General features: G+C 39.7%; 2 protein-coding genes across 2 annotated transcripts in view; one reads left to right on the top strand and one right to left on the bottom strand.

The window, feature by feature from the left end:
- Nucleotides 1–45: 45 nt before the first annotated feature.
- Nucleotides 46–8,240, bottom strand: ap2s1 (adaptor related protein complex 2 subunit sigma 1). The gene is made up of 5 exons (XM_006795396.3): nucleotides 8,070–8,240; nucleotides 7,376–7,525; nucleotides 6,861–6,974; nucleotides 2,464–2,523; nucleotides 46–1,577 (listed from the first exon to the last, which is right to left on the bottom strand). Exons 1-5 carry the CDS (start codon nucleotides 8,070–8,072, stop codon nucleotides 1,476–1,478), a joined length of 429 nt encoding a protein of 142 aa, XP_006795459.1. The 5' UTR covers nucleotides 8,073–8,240; the 3' UTR covers nucleotides 46–1,475.
- Nucleotides 8,241–12,324: 4,084 nt separating this feature from the next.
- Nucleotides 12,325–20,553, top strand: part of arhgap35a (Rho GTPase activating protein 35a) — a 63,516-nt gene continuing 55,287 nt past the window's right edge. The window contains exon 1 of the mRNA XM_006795397.3: nucleotides 12,325–13,019. The gene's annotated coding sequence lies outside the window, so the exon portion shown is untranslated. The remainder of the gene's footprint in view (nucleotides 13,020–20,553) is intronic.

The following is a 20,553-nucleotide window of genomic DNA, read 5'->3' as shown; positions in this document are numbered from 1 at the left end:
AAAAGTCAAGATCTACACCTAATAAAAAGCCCTCTTCCAAGAATATTAGGTCAGATACTGAAACCTTTGCATTACTTCATCTGTTTATTATTTACACAAAGAGGAAGATACTGGCATAAGTGAACAGGAGACAGTACTACACGCATCACTTTCATCAACAAACTCACAGGTGGACAAGAAGGGAAGCAGTACATATTTCACTAATTAAAAAAAAAAATACAAAACTTGAATATATGAAACCACCTTTGAGACCTGTGAATAGATATGGTTAAAATTAGAGTATGACCATGTCAAAGATTTAGGCTGAGCAAAAGGATGTGAGTAAAAGCTTTTTTCCTAGAAGGATTTTAAGAGTAATTTAAAATTCAACTCATTTTATGCAATGCCAAAGGAATGTATGGAAATACTGTGAGCAGGAACTATTCGTGTTCACAATATTCAACACAGGCTACACTGTATGTACACACCATACAAAGCAATTTTCACATTACTGATTTATGTAAAATATACCTTCTGTATCTAGGGATAGTTTTAAGTGTTCTTAAGAGTAACCAACCAGCACCATTTGATGTAACGAGCTGCATTAAATGACAAAGATAATTTCAAAAGCAACAGAAATCATCACAACATACCACTGTGCAACCATTGGATGTAACATGACCTATACTATTGACCACGATCAACCACGAGGACGTCTGGACAGCACAGGTTGTCAGAACAACACTCGTTCTAAGCACACTCCATTTAATTTAACTAGCTGTGCTGGGTCAACTGGTCTGAAGAGGTTTCTGTAGTTTGCCTATACTCCAATTCAGATATAAATTGCGCAGCAGCCATGATCCTGCTTAACATTACTTATAGAAAAGGCTGCAAGGCTATTATAACTTCTCAATGCACAGGGGTCATTATAGGCAGTCTCTATGGTGCTTGTTAGTCACAGTAGTGCCATTAAATACATGTTTAGGTTAATGAGAGGTGGACATAAGGAGGGCAGAAGAGAGCAGAGTGACACTTGTTTCCACACTGCACAGAGATAGATGCAATTACTTTGTGGTTACTACAGGAATAATTCATTTCTGTGGCCACTGGCTTGTGGAAGAAGAAAAACAGAATACAGCCGAGTGTAACTAAGGCAGTATATGTAATTTTAACATGTTGAAATGTGCTATATAGCCTTCAAAACATCCTCACCAGTAAGACGGGTGCAGAATATTGCAACATATAGACTTGTGACAAAAGATTAATTGGACTCATATCCATATGTAAACAATATTAATCTTCTTTACTAAACACCCCCTCCCCCCTTTCCCTTGAAGTCCCGGTAAATGTTGGCTGTGCAGAGACAGGAACATGACAAATGTCCATTTCAGACTGATACAAAAAAAATGAGCAAGATGTTTTGGGTGCCAGGGCAGCAGATTAGTATCCAGGTAAGATAGATGGTTATCGACTTTTTTTTTTCTTCTTCTTCTTTTTTACTCGAGTGATTGGAGCATGAGGAGCTGCTTGAGGACCTTTGTCTGACTGGTCTCCCTGATCTCCCCCGCCAGGAACATCTCATCCACCACCGTGTACACCTTAAAACACAATTCAGAGGACAGAGCCCAACACTGTGATGAAACTGAGGATATTAAGATGATTCAAAACAGAGTACAAATATCACAAAGTAGTCATCCAGCCTGCTATTTGTCATCATCGTGTAAAAATAACCAGAGTGACAAAGAAATTAACCTGACAAGATGAGTCACTCTTCTTTCCATCACCTGCTTTTCTCAGGTGTGTTGCAGTTTGTGAAAGAGGTTGTAGTTGTCAACAGCTGATTTACCTTATTTGTTGGTTTCTGGCCATGTCATACATGAGCAATGTTAGAGTAAAGCATGTGGGTGGATGTTCACATGCTTTAGGTCATAGGTGTCAAACTCAGCCTAATTACATTTGGCCCGCAAAGCCATACCAAATTACTATTTGAACTGGCCTACTGGTATTTTACAGCTAATATATATATTGTTTAGTATTAAGCTTTGCTTGTTCCATATTCAGTTTTTCAGCAAAACTTGTTTGAGTCCATAAGAAAAGATTCATTCTTATATCTAGAGGAAGATTTTTTTTTCAATAAATATTAATGTTAGCCCACGACTTTGTTCCAGTTTTGAATTTTGGCCCACTGTGTATTTGAGTTTGACACCCCTGTTTTAGGTAATTAGCAATTAACACTAGCGGCAGGTGGGGGAAGGAAGTTTAAGCATTTATGAAAAGAAGAAAAAAAAAATCCACCCCCACTAAAGTAATTAAGATCAAAAAGAAAAAAAAAATAGCTGTGATTATTATATCAGTTACCATGGCACTATACTAAAAAAAGCACTTTCAGAGCTCTCTTTTGTCCTCCTCTGTTCAAGGTCTTTTTAATTGGATATCAAGACTCTTAAAAACAAAAGGGAAGAATTCACTTCTCAATATGCTTACCTTGTAGAAGTTGAACACAAGGTCCAGCTCACACACATTGTGGAAATACTCATTCAGCACCTTCCAAGAAGCAAAGGAGCAATTGAAAATACAGACTTTCAATTCAATCAGATAAGAATCCAAACAGACTACTTTAGTAAGACACACACACACACACACACACACACACACACACACACACATATATATCTTAATGTGATGCACTAGTGCAGAAATTATGTGATGCTGTAGCAGCAGCAGAATCCACTTGAAAACCATGTAATACACTTATATCTACTACATGTAAAATGTGGCCATTTAAAATTAATGTGAGTCTGGCCTCATCTCGTTTCCACAGGAGATCATTTCGAGCAGTGATACGGTTTCATTTACAAAGCCAGAATTACTGACCCCTTGTTAAGTATTTGCTACAATGAATGTTAAAACCAGCCTGTGAGCAAATCCTGCTGTGAGCTAATGGAAAGTGTGGCATGGTATCTTTTATGAGAATATTTTCACTGACTAAAATAATAATAATTTTTTAAAAAATCCCTTCATTGGTGTTTAGATGGGGCTTTATGTAATAACAAGCTTGCCAGCTAGAAAGTAAGACAGCTCATTTTGAAAATACCGTAATGTGCATTCCTTCACAGTCAAACATTACATCAAATGACCTTCACTCCCGGGTGCTCTGGACAAAAAATGGTCTACTGTTTGTCTTAGCTAGTGGCAAACACTAGATTGTACTTTAAGCTCACAATTTCAATTGCTACCACATCATTTAAAGACTAAATGATTAGAAAAATAAAGAGATGTTAAACCAAGCTTTAGAAGAAAGTACACTCAAGCTGTCTGATGTGTCCAGACAATCACCGTGATTTACCTATGCTCTCTAAATCACTGATTAAACTAAATGCAATAACTTGATAACAAAGAGTTCAACCATTTTAAAAATAACTATCTCATATCAACTGTTGATTAAAGTCCATGAAGGCAGCATAACTTGTCTCGAACCTGATGCACCACTGAAGACTAGATGGGTAAAGTTAGTTCTGCATTTGTTTAGGTGTTTCAGGTTCAGAGTTGCTCAAAATGAAACCAGCGACATTGAATTTTGGAGGGAATTCTGACAGCAGTTTGAGGGCATTCATTAGTTATGGCTAGTGGTGCAACGGATCACTGTTGATCTGTAATCCGAACCGATCCCACTCCACGGGTCGGCACGCACGTGATCCGAAGATTCGAAAAAGAAGAAAAAAAGTGTGTGTATGGTGCGCGTGGTCAGTCTGTCAAGCCGTAGTTATGGCCAGCGCTAGCGGTCCAGGCGGAGGAGCAGAGGAGTTTGCGGCGTTTAAGTAGCCATTTGCTGCTCAATCCGTCCGGGCTAAAACTATTACAAAAGCTATTGGGGTGTTTAGCTTATTGTGCAAAACAAGGGGTTTAAACTATGATGAACGTGCTTGAGCCACGCTATGATATCCAGTTGCGCGTCCACTTCAGTGACAAGATCGTTCCAAGCATTTATGAGCAGGAAAAGTCTAAAGTTATGGCTGAGCTGTCCCAGGCATCTTCTGTTGCCCTAACCACAAATGGGTGGACCTCCAGGGCAACGGAAAGCTTCGTGACCGCTCATTATATCACAGCGGAGTGGTAGATACAAAGCCTTGTACTGCCCTACATTGCACCTTAATTTGTTTTTATATAATTGTGTGGAATGAGTCTTGAGTTGAATGTTTTTAATAGGCAAAAAAATACTTAAATGAGTAAATGGCGAGTAAAATGTTTGTCTTTTTTTTGCTGATCCGAAAATTGATCCGATCCATGACTTAAAACCGTGATCCAATCCGTTATCAGTTATGGCCTTGTGTTTATAGCAGGTAGGTCTTTTCTTGAGATGGCATGTGGTATTTAGTTATGTCTTTGTGTGAACATGCCTTTTTTTAACCTAACGATAAGGTGAATGTTTTGTGCTGTGACCTTTAGTGTTTTGGAGAAGTTGGTCAGTTTCATTTGGATCACTTGTAATTGTTGCTGGCCAGGTAATAATGGTAACTGTGGTGTTAAGCCACAGTTGTTGCTGTGATCAACGTGGGGAGTGATACTGAATTTTGTGGCTATAGTAACCTTCTGTGGTATAGAACCACTTGGTATGTGACTATTTATGTTGTGGGGACAACAGATCACTTCTGGTTGAGATTATTGGTTACTACTATTGGTTTCAGTTGTAAACATTTCTGAGTAATCATTTTGGTTTGCGGGTGTTATACTCCAATTTGGGTTGATCGCATGTTACTATCATGTATGCCGTGTAGCAATTTGTGTGATCTTTATAATGATTAAATCCATTTAAATTATTTTAAAAGGACCACGTTTTTCTGTGTAGTGGTCAGACAGTAGTTTTCTTTAAATGGGAGTGGCTGCAGCTCAGGAGGTAGAGCAAGTCATCTACTGATCGGAAGGTTGGTGACTGGTTCGATCCCTGGCTCCTCCAGTATTCATGCCAAATCCACCCCAAGTTGCTCTCCCATGCAACCAACCTGAGTATAAATGTGTGTGATTGGTAGATAGAAAGCACTTGCACACAGAAGAAAGTGCTTGTGTGAATAGGTGAATGAGGCATCTATACACCGCTTTGAGTGTTCTGGGAGATTTTTGCTGGCTTAATCTTCTTTCCAGGATTGATTTAGCTTGATTGGAATAAATATGCCACCGTTGCAAGGCACACGTGTTGTCCTGCTTTCCCTATTTGTATTTCAGATCTAGGATATCAAGAACCAGAAGACTCCAGAGGGGTCTTTTCTTTATTTGGGGATCTTGGAGGAACCTTTTTGAGTTGGGGAGGTGGTACACCCATCTGCAACCTCTACTTGTCTTGCAGTGACAGTGACCAATTGTCTACACCTGACAAGAGTGGATAAAGCCATGCCTGAGGTTGGCTTAGGAGGATGGCACTTCTTGTGTTTATGCTCTCTGGCCTTTCATTTTTTGCTGAAATTTTAAGTACTTTAAAATAAAATCATGTTTTTAGAAATTCTGGGATCAGTCTTCATGCTGTGACTTTTGAGCCAGGTCATAAAATAGTGCAATGCTGCCTTTTGGCACTGCAGTGTATCTATGTGGCAAGGCGTTATCAAATCTATCAATATTTTAAAGATAACATTTTTTTCAAGCATGGCATAACACTAACACTAGTCAAAAATGATACACCCAAGACAGTAAAATGAATGTGACGTAAACATAGCTTTAATAGGTTCTGGAATTTGTACTGAAATACAGCGTCATGCTAAAAGATTAAACTATAGATACAAGCTGTGGTATGAGCTTCGGCTAAGTCAGATTTATAGAAAACAATCTGACTTCACTAAAAACTATGAATAAGTTAGACTTTTAAAAATGCAGAAATTCAGGTAGCACTTTATTCTGAATTTAAAGCATCCTTTATACCCAAGTTATTTGAAATCCAGAATGGCTTTCACAATTGGGAAACAATATTATAATAATGTAAAAACGAAATGATGTGCTCTTCAGAAGCAACAGATAAAAAAGAAAACATATCATCTTTTAAAATTGGACTTATGTATGCCATGGAAGAAAGGGTTTATATCTGCATAACTACATTTGATATTTAAATTTGAATTTCACAGGTTGAATTATTTTATAGATACTTGCCTACTGGGAATATGCTTCAAAAATAGGGCATTCTATAGTATAATGTTGTAGTTCTATAGTCTTATGCAGATTTTATCAGCAGGAAGTCAGATCACAGCATAGTGGATCTCTGCTACCAATTCAGTTTTTACAATTGTCCTCTATTATGTGGAAGGTAAATACTTGAATAACATCATCATTATGTGGGCAGAGGAAATATATCAAAATAAAGATATTTTTGAAAATAAATGGCAGAATTTAATTGCTGAATATGGGATACTTTGAGCCAGGGTGAAAACTGAGAATACCAGTGGAGACTAATGAAAGAAGCAAGATGGGGTTTTGTTTTTCTTCCTGTTCTCTCTGTTATGTAAAGATTAAAAAATAATATTGAAATATATGTGCATTTAGCTATAAATGTATATAGGCTGGTAAATAATATGTGGATTGTGTTTAGCTGTACAGAATAATGCTTAACTAATTTATATTCTTTATTTTCTTTTCCTCCGCTTCTTTGTAATCCAGTTTTTATTTTTTTACTTTTTCACTTATACTGTATATACTTCAACTTTAAGTACTAAAGATTTTTACTACATATAATTTTACTGCAATCCTTACAACCCAGAGAAGTTCTAAAGGAGCTCCAAGCCAGTGAAGGATGATAGCCTCTGAACAAAATCATTGAGAGACATTCTTGAAAACCATCAGACCATGACAACTAAATTATCATAGCTCACTTACTAGGTCTATATATTGTGTGTTTCATTTACCTCTACAAAGTTGTGGATTCCCTCGAGGTATGCCAAGTTATTATCAGTCACGTCCACACAAATACAGAAGTACAGACCAGCATAACGTCTGTAAATGATCTTGAAGTTCCTGAACTGTGAGAACAACAGAAAAATCCTCTTAAGAGCTTAATCTTGCATATTATGACAACAGCAGCAGATTTAACAGGGCTGAAGCTCCCACGGTAAGGTAAAACACACCCAGTTTGCATACATTCAACACTGATTTTTTTTAACAGCATTAAAAACCTGATCCACTAAAGGGGTTCTCTTTTCTTTTGATGTTGTATTCCACTAGAATTTCATTCAGTTATTATATAACATAGGGAAAAAAAACATGCTAAGAGATCATGCCTGCAATATCTATATAGTGAAGGAGCTGGGCCAGCTGTGTCATTATACAGGATTAGAGAAAAGAGGTTGTTGCTGTTCTAGCACATCAAAGAATCGTTTTAAAAAGAAAATGTGGGTACATGCGGCACTGCCTAATCCCATACCTCCACAAAGTTGGTGTGCTTGGCATCTCTGACAGTAACGACAGCATGCACTTCTTCAATCAACTTCTGTTTCTCATCATCATCAAACTGCATGTACCATTTGGCCAGTCGTGTCTTTCCCGCTCGGTTCTGGATGAGAATAAAGCGGATCTGTAAGAAACAAGACAAAAATATAAATAAATGAGGTATTCTTTACTTGTGCTTAACATCCAATATTAAGCAGTTTGATACTGACAGAATTATGAAACTCCCAGAAATGACTCATTAGCAACACACAATATAATCTTACTTTGCCTATTAGTAGCTGTCGTACATAATATAACTTTGGAGATACTTACCATTTAGGCATCCAACTATTTTAATATGTAAGAGAAATTACAAGTAACTGTAGCTACCGTTAGCTTATCTACAGCTTATCGACAGTTAAACATAGTGTTAGCTAAACCACACCCATTCATTTTGACAGCATCGTTTTCGGAGAACTCGGCAAAGTAAAATCAATCTATTTCAGTAAACTGATAGTTGTTTGGTAAAACATCTTGATTTAAAATTGTTGGCGTCCCAGTTAGCTTATCGTTTTCTACTCACTGAATGGAATAGCCGATCTGGCGAACTCTCAGATGCTAGCAACCAAACGACAAATGCTACTGACATGAGAAGAAAATACAACATAGTTTGTTTGAGACATATTTACCATTTTCGCCTCCCAAATATGGACCTTAGAGACTCCAAAGCAGCAGGTTCCCAAGTAAGTGTGCAATAATTTTCACATTAATACATCGATATTTTATGACCGCTCGTCCGCTATCTTCTCCAAGCTAATAGGAAGTGGCAAAACTATGGCTGCGTCACGTTGCATGACGGGATTGTAGTTTTTGCTGTCACATTTAGAAGCAATGGATTTTAATATAGAACTACAACAACCAACATCACTGTGTGGCGTCTCATATTGAGTCGTGCAGTGGATCACATGAGAAGCAAAGAGCCCATCTCTCTAAATATTTTTGTAGTTTTTAGTGTTTGTTTCAGGTTTTATTCTTTTCTGAAAGAACTACCGGAAGCACTTCCTGTGGAATAATTTCATAAGTATTGCATTTCGCTTGTTATCCATTTTTTATAGTATCCTAATACTATAAAATTGATTTTTAAAAATATGTCACTGTTCTCTTGGGCAATTTCCTGTCAGTTCTTAGACTGGTTAACACTTCTTCTTTTGGCTGCTCCCTTTAAGGGTCGCCATAGTTAATCGTTTACCTTCATCTCCTATCTCCCCTTGCCTAGCATACTCCTCTGTCACACCAGTCTTCTGTATGTCCTCCATCACTACATCCATTAACCTTCTCGATGATCTTCCTGTTGTATGCCTACCTGGCAGCTTCATATTTAACATCCTTTTTCGAATATATCACCTATCCCTCCGCCTCACATGTCCAAAACATCACACCCTTGGTTCTCTAACTTTATTTCAAAAGCACTTCACCTGAGCTGTCCCTCTGATATACTGATTTCCTATCCTATCCCTCCTGGTCCCACTCCCAATGAAAATCTGAGGATGTTCAACTCTGCATCCTGTCTTTTTGTAAGGGCCACCATCTCAAAACCATACATCTATATCTTCCCTTTCACTCTTACCACTATCCATCTGTGACAAATCACCCCTGACACTCATCTTCACCCACTCCACCCTGCCTGCACTCTCTTCTTCTTCTTCTCTGTTGTGCACTGTCTGTCACCTTCACTGTTAAATCGGTCTCCGTCTCATTCACAAATGTCTTCTCTACAGAGGATACCTCCACTTCTCCAGGCTCTCTTCCACGTGCTGCCTGATCTCACTACAGATCACATCATCATAGTCCAAAGAGACTTTTGTCTGCTCTATTTGTTGATACACATGGTGAAAATTGCTCACATACAGACTTACTAAATGTAAAAAAGTCCCCAAACGTGATAGTGTATTTGTCACATACACAGTTAATCAAACTGTTTTATTTATATCCACTTAATTATATTAGATTATTGCGTATAATTAGCATAAAGACATGAACAAAAAGGAAGATTTGTAGAATACAAAAGATTTATACCCAAACTCATTACAGGCTGAAAAGTAGCAATAGCCTATATAACTTATTTGCACCCTCTTGAGGTTACATTATTTTTGGAGGTTGTTTTCTGCAGAGTCAGAGTTTGTTTACTGGTCTGCTTGGGCAGCCAATTCACCGCAGAACATTGCCCAGACAGCTTGGACAGCTTGCCTCTGTTCTGGGTGTTTAGGGAGTCAGAGGTGGGGGGGATGGGGGACTGTGATTGTCAGGGATTGCACAACTGTGAGTGGAGGAATGCGCTGCCCTTGGGACTGAGACATATTTTAGCTGCAGATACAACGAGGACTGGAAGTGGGATGGAAAAAAATAATAATAAAATGAAAGAGGAAACAAACCAGTGATTAAACAAAAAGTGCAGTGTTTTTCTTCTGTATAATGCTTGCAGCTGTGTTTTGATACTGTCGCGTATTTTAGAGTAAAATAAAAATAAAATTTGCCGTGGTGGTTATATAAGAATTATATGCATAAGCAGCACTGCATAGCAATGTTTTGTGATAGTCGCAAGACCTTGGCCTGTTTTAAAAACAAGTGGAGGTAGGCGAAAGGGATGTAAAACAGAGGCACATTATTCAACACACACTTTGACCTCAGCTAATCTTGGTCCGTGTGATTGGGGTCATGCAAATATTGCTGAGAACCTAGTGAGTAATGCAATTGGACAGAAGCGTGTGGACTTACTCAAACACAGGACAGTGCACCTTGAACCCTGTTTGACTGTGCATTTAATGATGGGTCACAATTCAAGCTTGTCAGGACACACATAGTGCACATTATGTACTTCAATTTAATAACTTATGTAAGAACAACATAATTTCTTTCCTATTTTTTTTTATTACAAATGATTATCTGCTATGTTTTGATTCTGCTATCCAACACTCCAGGAGGTTGAATACAGTAACAACCTTTAAACACGATGCCTCTATTGTTTACGATGGTTTAGTCTTAAATATCCCCTAAAGTGCCAAATTCCAGTTCAAAACAATAAATTGAGTTCTACGGCCACACAAACTATTTGTTTTCATATCACACAGAGTTTAGATTACCAGATCGGAATTGCATGTTCTTGAGAGTTCAAGGAAAGACTAACAGGGAGAGAGAGGAAGCGAGTGAATGAGAGAGAGAGAGAAAGAATTTCAAGACAGGGTCTCACTGCTAGACACTAAACATCTGTTTGAGCTCTTTAGTACAGGCTGTTGTCTTGTACAACACTGCAGATATTTCTCCAATGTATCTCAACTCTCTGCCTTAATTTTAAAAATGGCTTTAATCAAAGTAGAAAACACTTCACAATAACTCTTGACAAGCACATAACTCAGCAAACAACACTTATAATTAGGACTAACCTTTAAGATGATTAATTTTTCTCAGGAAAGGCATTAAACATTTCCTCTCTCTGCTGTTCAATAACAGTTTAGGTGGGAGTCCTTGGGTGAATGCACAACAAATCTTTCACAAATGATTCAGCCATTAACTATTTAAATCTATTAAGCAACAGTTCTGTGCAAAAGTCCTCAACCAATGATCAATGCTAAGTGACCCACTTAGTATTGACCTATGAATCATTCAACCATAAAAAAGGAACCTAACTCAAAAGATGAACCACACCTGGTTTTCTACACATAACAGATATCAGAAAAATTAGAGACTAATTAAATTTGTTTCTTTAGACACTTTTGTTACTAGCAGTCTGTCACAATCAAATCATTTTGTAATTAGTCCCTCTCTTCTTAAGGTGGCTGTCAAGAAGCCATTCCTAAGGAAAGGGAACAAGAAGAAAAGATCAGTGGCAACAGGAGTGACGAATCCACATTTGAAGTTTTTCTCAGTTGAAATCATCATCAGTGTGTGTAGAGGAGATCAGGGCAGGGGTAAAACAGGGAGTGTCTAGAGTCAGCAAAACATGGTAGAGTGTTTGTCATGGTTTGGGTCTGCAGTTCAGCGGCAGTGGTGTGAGGGATCTGATGAGTCAAACCTCAATCACACTTCCAGCGCAGTCAAAGGATACCTAAATTTAAAAAACACATATGGGAACTCTACTGACGTCGCTCATTAGAATAGTACAAACTTTGTTTTTGCCTTATATACTGTTTTTCCACATATCCTTACAGATGTTTCAATAAATCGCTGAACCTATTTCCATTTTCCTGGCAAAATATAAAGAAACTAATGGGTTATTCAAGACCTTTGCACAGTGTTGTATAACTAATGCTTGAATCTGTCCAGGGAAATGGTGGTCAGTTTTGCAAGGAAGTGGTATGGGAGCCGTGGGGCCATGAACGCAGATGGGCCAAAATAAAATAAATTAATCACAGTCATGATAACATAAACACATTTCCTTTTTATGCTTAGAAATAATAAATAACAGTTTCATGTTTAACAGTAACCCAAGATGAGACATTAAAGACATTAGCCCCACTTTGATACAACTCAAAATAAGTCCATGTTGGACAACGGAGCTAGTTTGCTGTTCTTCAATTTAAAATAAAAGAAAGGGCTATAAAGAAATGAAACTAGAAAGTAACAGAAATAGTTAAAGTAACTAGAAGTAGCTGGTTGCTAGCTAAAGCATAGTCACCCTTTGTGTGCGTATGTGTGTTTTTTGTTGTTTCGAATATTTTCGAATATCTCTTTAATGTATTCAGCATGTTATACGTCAACTATTTTTTTTTTTTAGTTTAAATATACACACGTATGGAAGAGTATTATGATGGTTCATTTAAAATAAATTCACTGTTGGTCTCGGCTTACTAGTCATCATTAGCTACGCCTTAATAGTGTGGCGATGAGCAGCGTATCATAAACAGTCTGCGTTTGTTGTAATTGTGTATATTTACCGCTGGGCGAGAGTGTCTCTCTGTGAAGAGCATGCCGCCATTACTGGGAAGCTGGGGAAAAAAATAGACTTAAACACAACGTCACACATTTATCCTGCAAGGGGCTTAACATCAGAAAGGGAAAAAAAACACACACACACAAGGCTTTCGTACGAACTGTTGTACTCTTCCAACAGCGGCGCTTTTTCTGTAAATGAAGGCTGATCCTCGCGGTCGCGTTTCCTGTGGACTCTTTTTTTTTGTAATTTTTTGACACAACAAAGGAAATAATAATTGGTCAAAACAACGTGGTGGTGAACCAAGAAGGGAAAACACACCGAAACAGCGCTTTCCAACGCCGGCCCCCCTTTTCTCCTCCTCGCAAGACGTTTCCAGCCGTGGTGAAAAAAACTGAAGTTGAGCAGGATTTTTTTTCCTGCCCTTTTCCTTACTAGAATTTACTTGTATTTTTTTTCCAGACTGGGAGAAAAGACAAACCATCTATGTATCTCGTGTCTGAAAACTTCAGACTGATGTAAGTGAACACTCTATGTGGGAAGCAATGGACAGACAGCCTGTTTACTGAAAAGGCGGAAAATAATCGATGTGAGAGCTTGTAGGGAGTGTTTTTGTCTGGTTTTTAAAGTATTTCCCCGGCTGCGGGTCGCAGAAGAGCACGGAGAGGAAGAAAGGAGCGGACAAGAGCAGGACAGAAACTGGAATGATATGGTAGGTAGACGGTAGCTTTTCGGCCACGATTGTGTGTGTGAGTCAGTGTGAATAAGCAGTTTTTAGACCTAACTAGTATTGGCAAAAGACATTTTAAGGCGTTCACCTGATTTTACTTCTCCTAACATTTCAGCTTGGGTTGCAGTGAAGTACTGCGAGTAACAAGAAACTGGGAGTTAACCCCAGTCCCCCTCCCTCCACGGGGACTGGCTTGATTTGAAGCCCGTTAATAGTAATCATAATGACTGCGTGATGATACGAGTGTGTATTAAAATAAAAGGGGTTCTTATGCAGGTTAGGGGTTAACGTGTGCTTGTTTAAATGGGACGTTTATATAGGAGAAAGGGACTGAGGGGGGTGGGGGTCTTAAAAATGGATCCTGTCCAAACCTTACAATTGTTTGGACAACAACACCTGGAATGCATTGGTCTGTCAGACCTGGAGAAACTCCAGGCTATGTCTGAACGTAAGGGGCAAACAGGACTTGAAATCGGGTTAGAGCAGATAGGATGTTTGGGATAGGCTGAAGATTGTTAAACAGTTGTGTCACAGCATGTTTGCATGTTCAGTTTATTTCTTACTATGCTCTGCTTTAAAAAAAATAGACGTTTAATGTTTTAAAAAGCTTTGTTTATTGTAATTTCGTACATTTAAGTCGTGTTTAAGGTCTTAATATACTACGTTTTCTTCATGAAAATATATTTTAACCTGCATTAACTTTGTAAATGCCAAAGCTGCACAGGGCTGGCTATTTGATATAGTTGGCTAATGCCTGAGGGTACCTGTACTAACTTCCTCATTTCCTTTACCCAACCTGTAACACAAAAGGCTGTGTTCTTCCTAGAAAATATTTAAAACCTTTCAAGTTATTTCTCACCAATCTCAGGTGAGGATATTTATGTTGGCTCACTGAATGTGGAATGTCCACCCCTTTGTCCTTTAGTTCTGGGCTGGTTAGGGTGACCTAATGGAGACAATTAACACTATTAATCTATTTTTATGCCAGGACTAGTCACCAGTGTGTCACAGCCTAATCCTGCAGCAAAGTGGTCATTGCCCTGGAAGCCACCCCCTTTTCTTTCTTTCTGTTTTTTTTTTTTTTGGGGGGGGGGGGGGGGGTGTCCTTCCACTGGACTTTGGTGCTTTTAATTCAAAGAGTGATCCTTCTACATTAAAGACTGACAATGGCTGATTTTAAAGCATGGGATCTCTGTGTAGCTTTATGACGTTGCCTTAAAACAGAGTATCCATTGGTTTGGTCTGTGCTGCTGTGTCATTGCCAGTTAAAGGAGACATTTTAAAACAGGAACCTTGATAATGGGCATGTGCCTTTGGTATCGTGCATCCTTTTCAAGCAAGTAGGTTGAAGCACACATTTACTGGCTGTGCTTGAATATGTGCTTTTTGATGAGTTTTCCTCCCTTTGATCTTAATCAGCCTTGTCAGGGAGACCATACTAAGGAGGAAACGCACACAGACTCGTATGCAAAGTTTTCTTGATAAGACGGTCTCTTTACGCTCAGGTAAATGCATTAGCAGCTGTCAGCACTTCTGTTCTGTGCTTGATTGGGCCCTTTGCAGTGCAGTCACACCTCTCCAGGAAGCATCTTCTTCCCCTAATAGCCGTGCCATTTGCCCAGGCAGCAGGCTAGCTACCAGCATACCCACTCACCCCTGTCAGTCTGTCTCTGGGATCATGTTGTGAGTCCTGGGCTTGAACATGTTCCCGAGATTAGAGGAGAACAGGCTTTGTTTGTCAGCATGTAGGCCAGAGATGAGAATGCATCCTTTGATGAGGACACTGTTCTGTCCCACATTATGTGAACAGATAAATCCAGGGTTTTTCATGCTTTGTAATAGAAGCAGCATAGGAACACTTACTCCTTACAGCAAATCTAAGATGTCAGCTCACTTGTTTTCTCAACAGTGGACCAGGGGGGGAAAAACGAGGAAAGGTAATTAGAAATTACCTGAGCCCTGTAGTGTGAAACATTACTTAATTCACTAAGCTAAGTAGTGATTAGTTTATTTCAATAGGGTGAAAGTGTCTCGGGCTTGTAGCACAGCACGGGCCGCTTTGCAGTGTCGACCCAGACTCTTAGATTTCTACTGTGCTGGCTGAATTAAATGGTGGACTTGCACCTGCTCCAGCTTGCATACCTGTCAGAGTGAAGTTACTCCACCTGCCAAGCATGGAAAAATTTTTCCTACTCATCAGAAAACGCGTCATTCGCTAAATCTCTTTCCTCTTGTATTACAAGAGAGGGTTGCTTGCGAGTCACTGTAAGTCTGTGTTTGATGGAGAAAGGAGCTAATTATAGCGGGCAGCTTTGGAGTTTGGTAGACCAGATTACAGTCACTCTCCTCTCAATGACTGCCTTGTTCTAGTGGCTGATTATTAGGCAGAGAGAAGTGCATTCTGGGATGATTGTATCTGAATTTCCATTAGAAAGTGTGCCTGCCTCAGTTGAACTGAGGTTCTCTTCTCTCCCCACTGTTTCGGCTCTCTTGCTCATTACAGATTTGCAGATGGGCACAGGCTGATATAAAGGCCTCTGTACTGTGGCCCTGTTCTGTTCCAGAGCCGGTTTAGCTCTGTACCCTGATTGACCAATTTATGTACGAGGGAAATGACCCTGTTTTGAGGGAACAAAAAGATTAGAAAGTATTACTAATATTTCTATTCACTGGCCCTTTTCAACAAATTAGTGATCTGAGAATTTTAAGTTCAACGCAAATAGAATAGAATAATCCTTTAATTGTCCCACAAGGGGAAATTTGGTTGTAACAGCAGCCAGAAAGACACATATACAAACAAACAGGACACAGAACAGAAACATACACTATTTTTCTCACATATTTACATTAAGGACAATGGTTACTATAAACAGAGTACTGTACAGTTATTAAATTAAAAATAACTACAGATAAGAGGCAAACCAGGTTGTAGTGCGAATTGGTTGATTAACTTATTGCAGTTACAGCGCAGATGTAAACATCTATGTTTGTTGGGAGCAGTTCTGATTGTACAGTCTGACAGCTGCAGGGAGGGTTTGGGTTAAATCCATCATTGTTGGACATTTCTAGATAAAAATAAGGGCTATGAATATGAACAGTGGTTTGAATGGTGGCTGTACGGTTCTATTGAGGTACTTTAATATTTAAAAAATATTAATACAGTGCTGACAATGTTTGAAATTACTGAGACCGTCAAGGACCACAGAGGAATGGTGACCTCTGGACACGAACGGCCGCGTTTTCTCTTTTGCAAATGCGATTAAACAACAGAAGGACAAGAGCTGTGGAGCCTGAACATGAAGGGAGATCTTTAGGAACGAGGAAAAGTGAGAGTGTGATGCCACAAAGTGGGTTTTCAGTTTTTTGTTGGGGGGCCGCTACAAGGATGTTTGAGTAAAGTAAAGTGTGAACAAACTGCTGCCAGTTTCTGCTTCAGGCTGTGTTCCTGGTATGTGCCCTTTCAGCTTTGTGCTCAGGGATCAACCAATCAATGGCAGCCATAAGTAACCCTGCTGCTTGGCTATTGGACACAGCTGAATTCCATGACTCAGCGTGGCCGTAGATAAGATGTTATGATTGAGGCTCTGCCAATAAAACGAGGCCACTGCCCGGAGTTCAATAGGTTGGACTTCTGCTTCTATGATTGCACGCACAAAGTTTGCACCACCTACACACACTGCAGACATGGTTCTTATCCTTAAAGTTCTCTGAGGTTTGTGGACTGTGCAGGGCACTAGCTTAAAATGAGAGATTTGTCATGCATAAATACACGCTCCATTGGATTATCATGTTAAGGGTATAATGGCCTCTGATGGTTTTTGGATGAGTCAGTGTTTATACGGTGTGTTGAAAGCCTGTAGACATTTGAAACCTCTCTCACTCAAAAAAAAAGCAACAAAAAGACTGCTCTGAAATCCACCTACATAAGTATTAAAGGATAACTCTGAGCATGTTTGCAATCTGTGGATGCATACACGCTCACACGCTCACACTCATTTCCCACACTAAAGCAACACTCGGTTTTCATTTTTGTCTTAACCTGTCGTGCTGACCTAGCCCTCATCTCATTCGCAAGTCCTAATGCGTTATAGCCAAAATTGGGCTGGAGTGAGCAGGAGAAGTCTGTGTTTGTCATTGTTTGACTTTTTTTTTTTTTCTGGAGCTTCTCCCCCCGGTGGTGGTCCTGAATTTCCTGAAGGAAGTCCACTCACGATGCCTGGTCATGTGTTTATGCAAGGGGGATGGGGATGGAAGGCCAAAAGGAGTGGATAGGGTGGAGAAGAAGAGAGCTGAGGGTCAAAGGTGAGGGTAGGAGTTAGAAAGTGGCAACAATGGAGCCAGTTTCATTCTTCTTTTAAGGAAGAATGGTGGCAAAATGGGAAGAAAGATTGTCTGTTTGTTAGAAAAAATCCAGTATGGTAGTAGAAAAAAAGATCAAATCCTGACCAATCAGCTGTCATGACTGTTCTGGAGAGATATAGACAAGTCTTAACACAGACCCTCCTTTTGAACTAGTACTACCGAAAAGCCAAATTAGAATTGAGCCTCATTCAGTAGTACTTAAAACATCAGTCCTCCAAGCACAAAGACAGTAGCATGTGTACATGTATTATAAAAAAAAATCTACCAACTTAAATATTTAATCCATATATTCAGTATAAAATAGTTTTAGTGAAAGATTGTCTGTCTTTTTTAAGTTAAACAAAGTCATTTTGATTAACTGGAGCCGTTTTGCAGACTTGGCTCACTCCAGTTGTTCTTATTGTTTCAATGTGAGTCTGACGTCATCATGTTAGTGGTCGTGTTAAAGCAGGCTGGACGAGAGCAACTGCAGATTGTACCAAATATGATTATGAAAAGCGACGACCAGCCAGCACCTGCTTGCCAGGTTTAGTCTACACTGGACAGTCCCAAGAGGGAGTGTCTGAAACGTTCTTGAGAAGTAAATTAGTTAAACTTTTTTTTAGGTTGTGGTAACCTCATTTGATGAAAGAGATAAATGAAAAATCTGTATAAGTGGGTGTATAGTGCGGTGGTTAACACATTCTCCTAACATGTGAAAGGTCCCTGGTTCAGTGCTGGGAGGAGACACAAATCCGTGGGAGGGATGCTTCAGGAAGGGCATCCAGCCAAAGCAAACATGTCAATCCATCCGCTGTGGTGACTCCTCACAAATAAAGGAGCAGCTAAAGGAAGCTACTTAAACTATAATCACAAGATCTAAACTGTACTTTCACTATTAAGTATATCATCAAGAGGCGTTATCTTTTTTTTTTTTTCTTTCTAGTTGTTAGAGTTTTAAAACTTTCTGCTTGTACTTGCTGTCCTAAGTCGTGGCATGTGCTGTGGGTGTTATATGTGTTTTTAAGTGAAGCAATAGTTTTGTGTATTCTGATACAACTTGTTGTATGTCCATCTTTTGTGAAAGTAGAGAGCGTTAGAGGGCTGGATTTCGAACATTTCATTTTAACAGCATATTTCTCTCTGCGGTCTTATTGTTTAGCGGTGGAGCCCTCGGAGCATCACCAGTTGGATTAAATTCACTGGGAAAGGAGGGGGAAAAAGAGGTTTGTGTAACAGCAACTTGTGTATTTCAAAGAAACTTTGAGGTTGGGCTGTTATCTGTGAAGACTGGCTGGAAGCTCTTTCTGTCAGCCATAATATTGCAACTCAAAACACAAAGCAATAACTAGAATCCACACCTCAGCTGTTTGCTTTTCATTTCATTTTAACTCGTTATTAGCAATAATTAGATTGGGTGGTTAGTTGAATGTGGTGCAGAAATTATTTTAGTGTTTGGCAGTGTACAAACAGGAGACTGTGTGCAGAGGTAGGAAATGAGATGGTGAATCTGTAATTGGGTTTAGATTAAAAAAAAACCCACAAAAAACACCTGCTTTAGGTTTGTTAGTTCTCTTAGACAATGATGTTGATGCTGCTACAACATGAGGTTTAGTTTGCATTATCCTGACTTGATGTCTGTTTATTGTGACGTCGCTTACATGCTGCTTCTGCCTGGCGGTCTGACAACTTTATTGGAGGTGTCGGCATACACCTGCGATGCTCAGACAGAGGAGAGGTGGAGAGCGGGAGGCTAAGAAGTGTTCTGTTTCGGAAATATTCTAATTAAGGTTGGCAGCTTTAATCACAGACTGATAAGCATTGGAGAAAAAGGAGAGGGACAGGAGGAGGAGAGCGAGGGGGGGAAAGGGCTTGCAGACCCAGACAACCAGAGGCCTCAAAAAGAGGTTCACTGGAAGTTTTTCATTTATGAGTTGTGTAGATTGCTTACGCTACTCCTTTGCTTCCTCTTTTCTCTCCTGTTTTGTTTTTGTTTGTTTTTTTTAGTTTTCACAGAATGTTTTTGTTTATTGCTGTCCCCATGGCACCCTCCATCACTGGATTTTCTTGCCCTTGGAGAGCAGCGCAGTGGTCGTCTGAGCCGCGGTTAAGGACACAGGAAGGGCACCACCTTGTCACTAGACGTTTGCTTCAGATACCACTTCAGGGGGATCTGGCCAGCACTGTGGCGGCCTTTGGCATCTCCACCGTGAATACGTGCTGACGCTGTCTCTCTCCTGCATATACATGGCTGCACAAAAAAACCTTGTATCTGGAGAGGGGACATGTTTTACAATGTTGTGATTAGGTATTCTGAAGTTGTATCTTGCCAAAGGCATTTTAACATGTGCAAATCATTACCTGGCTGTTAGTGGTTAGTATTCGTGTTTGATCCAGCTCGACTCAGAATGTTTCAGAATTGGTTGTTTTGAGTAATAAGGGCAATGAAACTGTGTGGGGAAAAGAAACCTACACTACTTTATGTACATGCAATGAGAGCAACAGCAGCTGACCTTTCCTCACGCTCATAACATAACTGTCAGCATGGTTCTGGCCATTCGGCAGCTATGTGACAACGGACATCATATCCTCTTTAAGGTGAGAAGATAAGGTGGCTTTTCATAGCCATTTGTTATCACAGGCAGTAGGCCCCTGACACCTCCACATCCCTTATCTGGCTTTGTCCCAGTTTTTGGCCCAAGCCTGGGCTCATGCGTGCCCAAGGCTGATGAGTAAGCACCGCTCAGCCCGCGGATGGCTGTGCCTGCCGTTATCGATCGCCGCGGCACCGCCTGTCATCCAGCCACCACTTATCTAATGATGCCCATGCTATTGTCTCACGCTTTGGAAAACTGCCATTAAACAGAAAGTGACGGCTGATGGCGGCGTCAGTGAATATTTATTTTAATAATAGAGGAGACACACCTAAAGTGGGATCCACTGTAGCGTGCTTGTGTCTGTCTGTTCAGGTATTTAACTTCACAGAGTGGAAGGATTTGGGGATTTCAGCCTACACTGATGTGCGTGTGCACAGGCCGCCAATAAAACTAAGAGCGCGTAGTCCAATGTGGATGATACAGTGCGTAGGTCACATGAGATTGTTTGTTTGAAAAGTGAGTTTAAGCAGGAAAGAAGGGAACTGCGAAGGGGAGAAGTTAGAAATGATACCAAAGAT

This window comes from Neolamprologus brichardi, chromosome 14, assembly GCF_056152115.1.
Source record: "Neolamprologus brichardi isolate AB-2024 chromosome 14, ASM5615211v1, whole genome shotgun sequence".
Classification (NCBI taxonomy): domain Eukaryota; kingdom Metazoa; phylum Chordata; class Actinopteri; order Cichliformes; family Cichlidae; genus Neolamprologus; species Neolamprologus brichardi.
The sequence above is the reverse complement of the archived record's forward strand: the minus strand, read 5'-3'. Positions and strand labels throughout refer to the sequence as shown.

What these genes read in the sequence shown, in the direction of transcription:
- ap2s1 (XM_006795396.3), bottom strand. An exon ending in AGCACACCAACTTTGTGGAG is followed by an intron (nt 6,975 to 7,375) that starts GTATGGGATTAG and finishes TTGTTCTCACAG; the next exon opens with TTCAGGAACTTCAAGATCAT. An exon ending in GAATCCACAACTTTGTAGAG is followed by an intron (nt 2,524 to 6,860) that starts GTAAATGAAACA and finishes GCTTCTTGGAAG; the next exon opens with GTGCTGAATGAGTATTTCCA.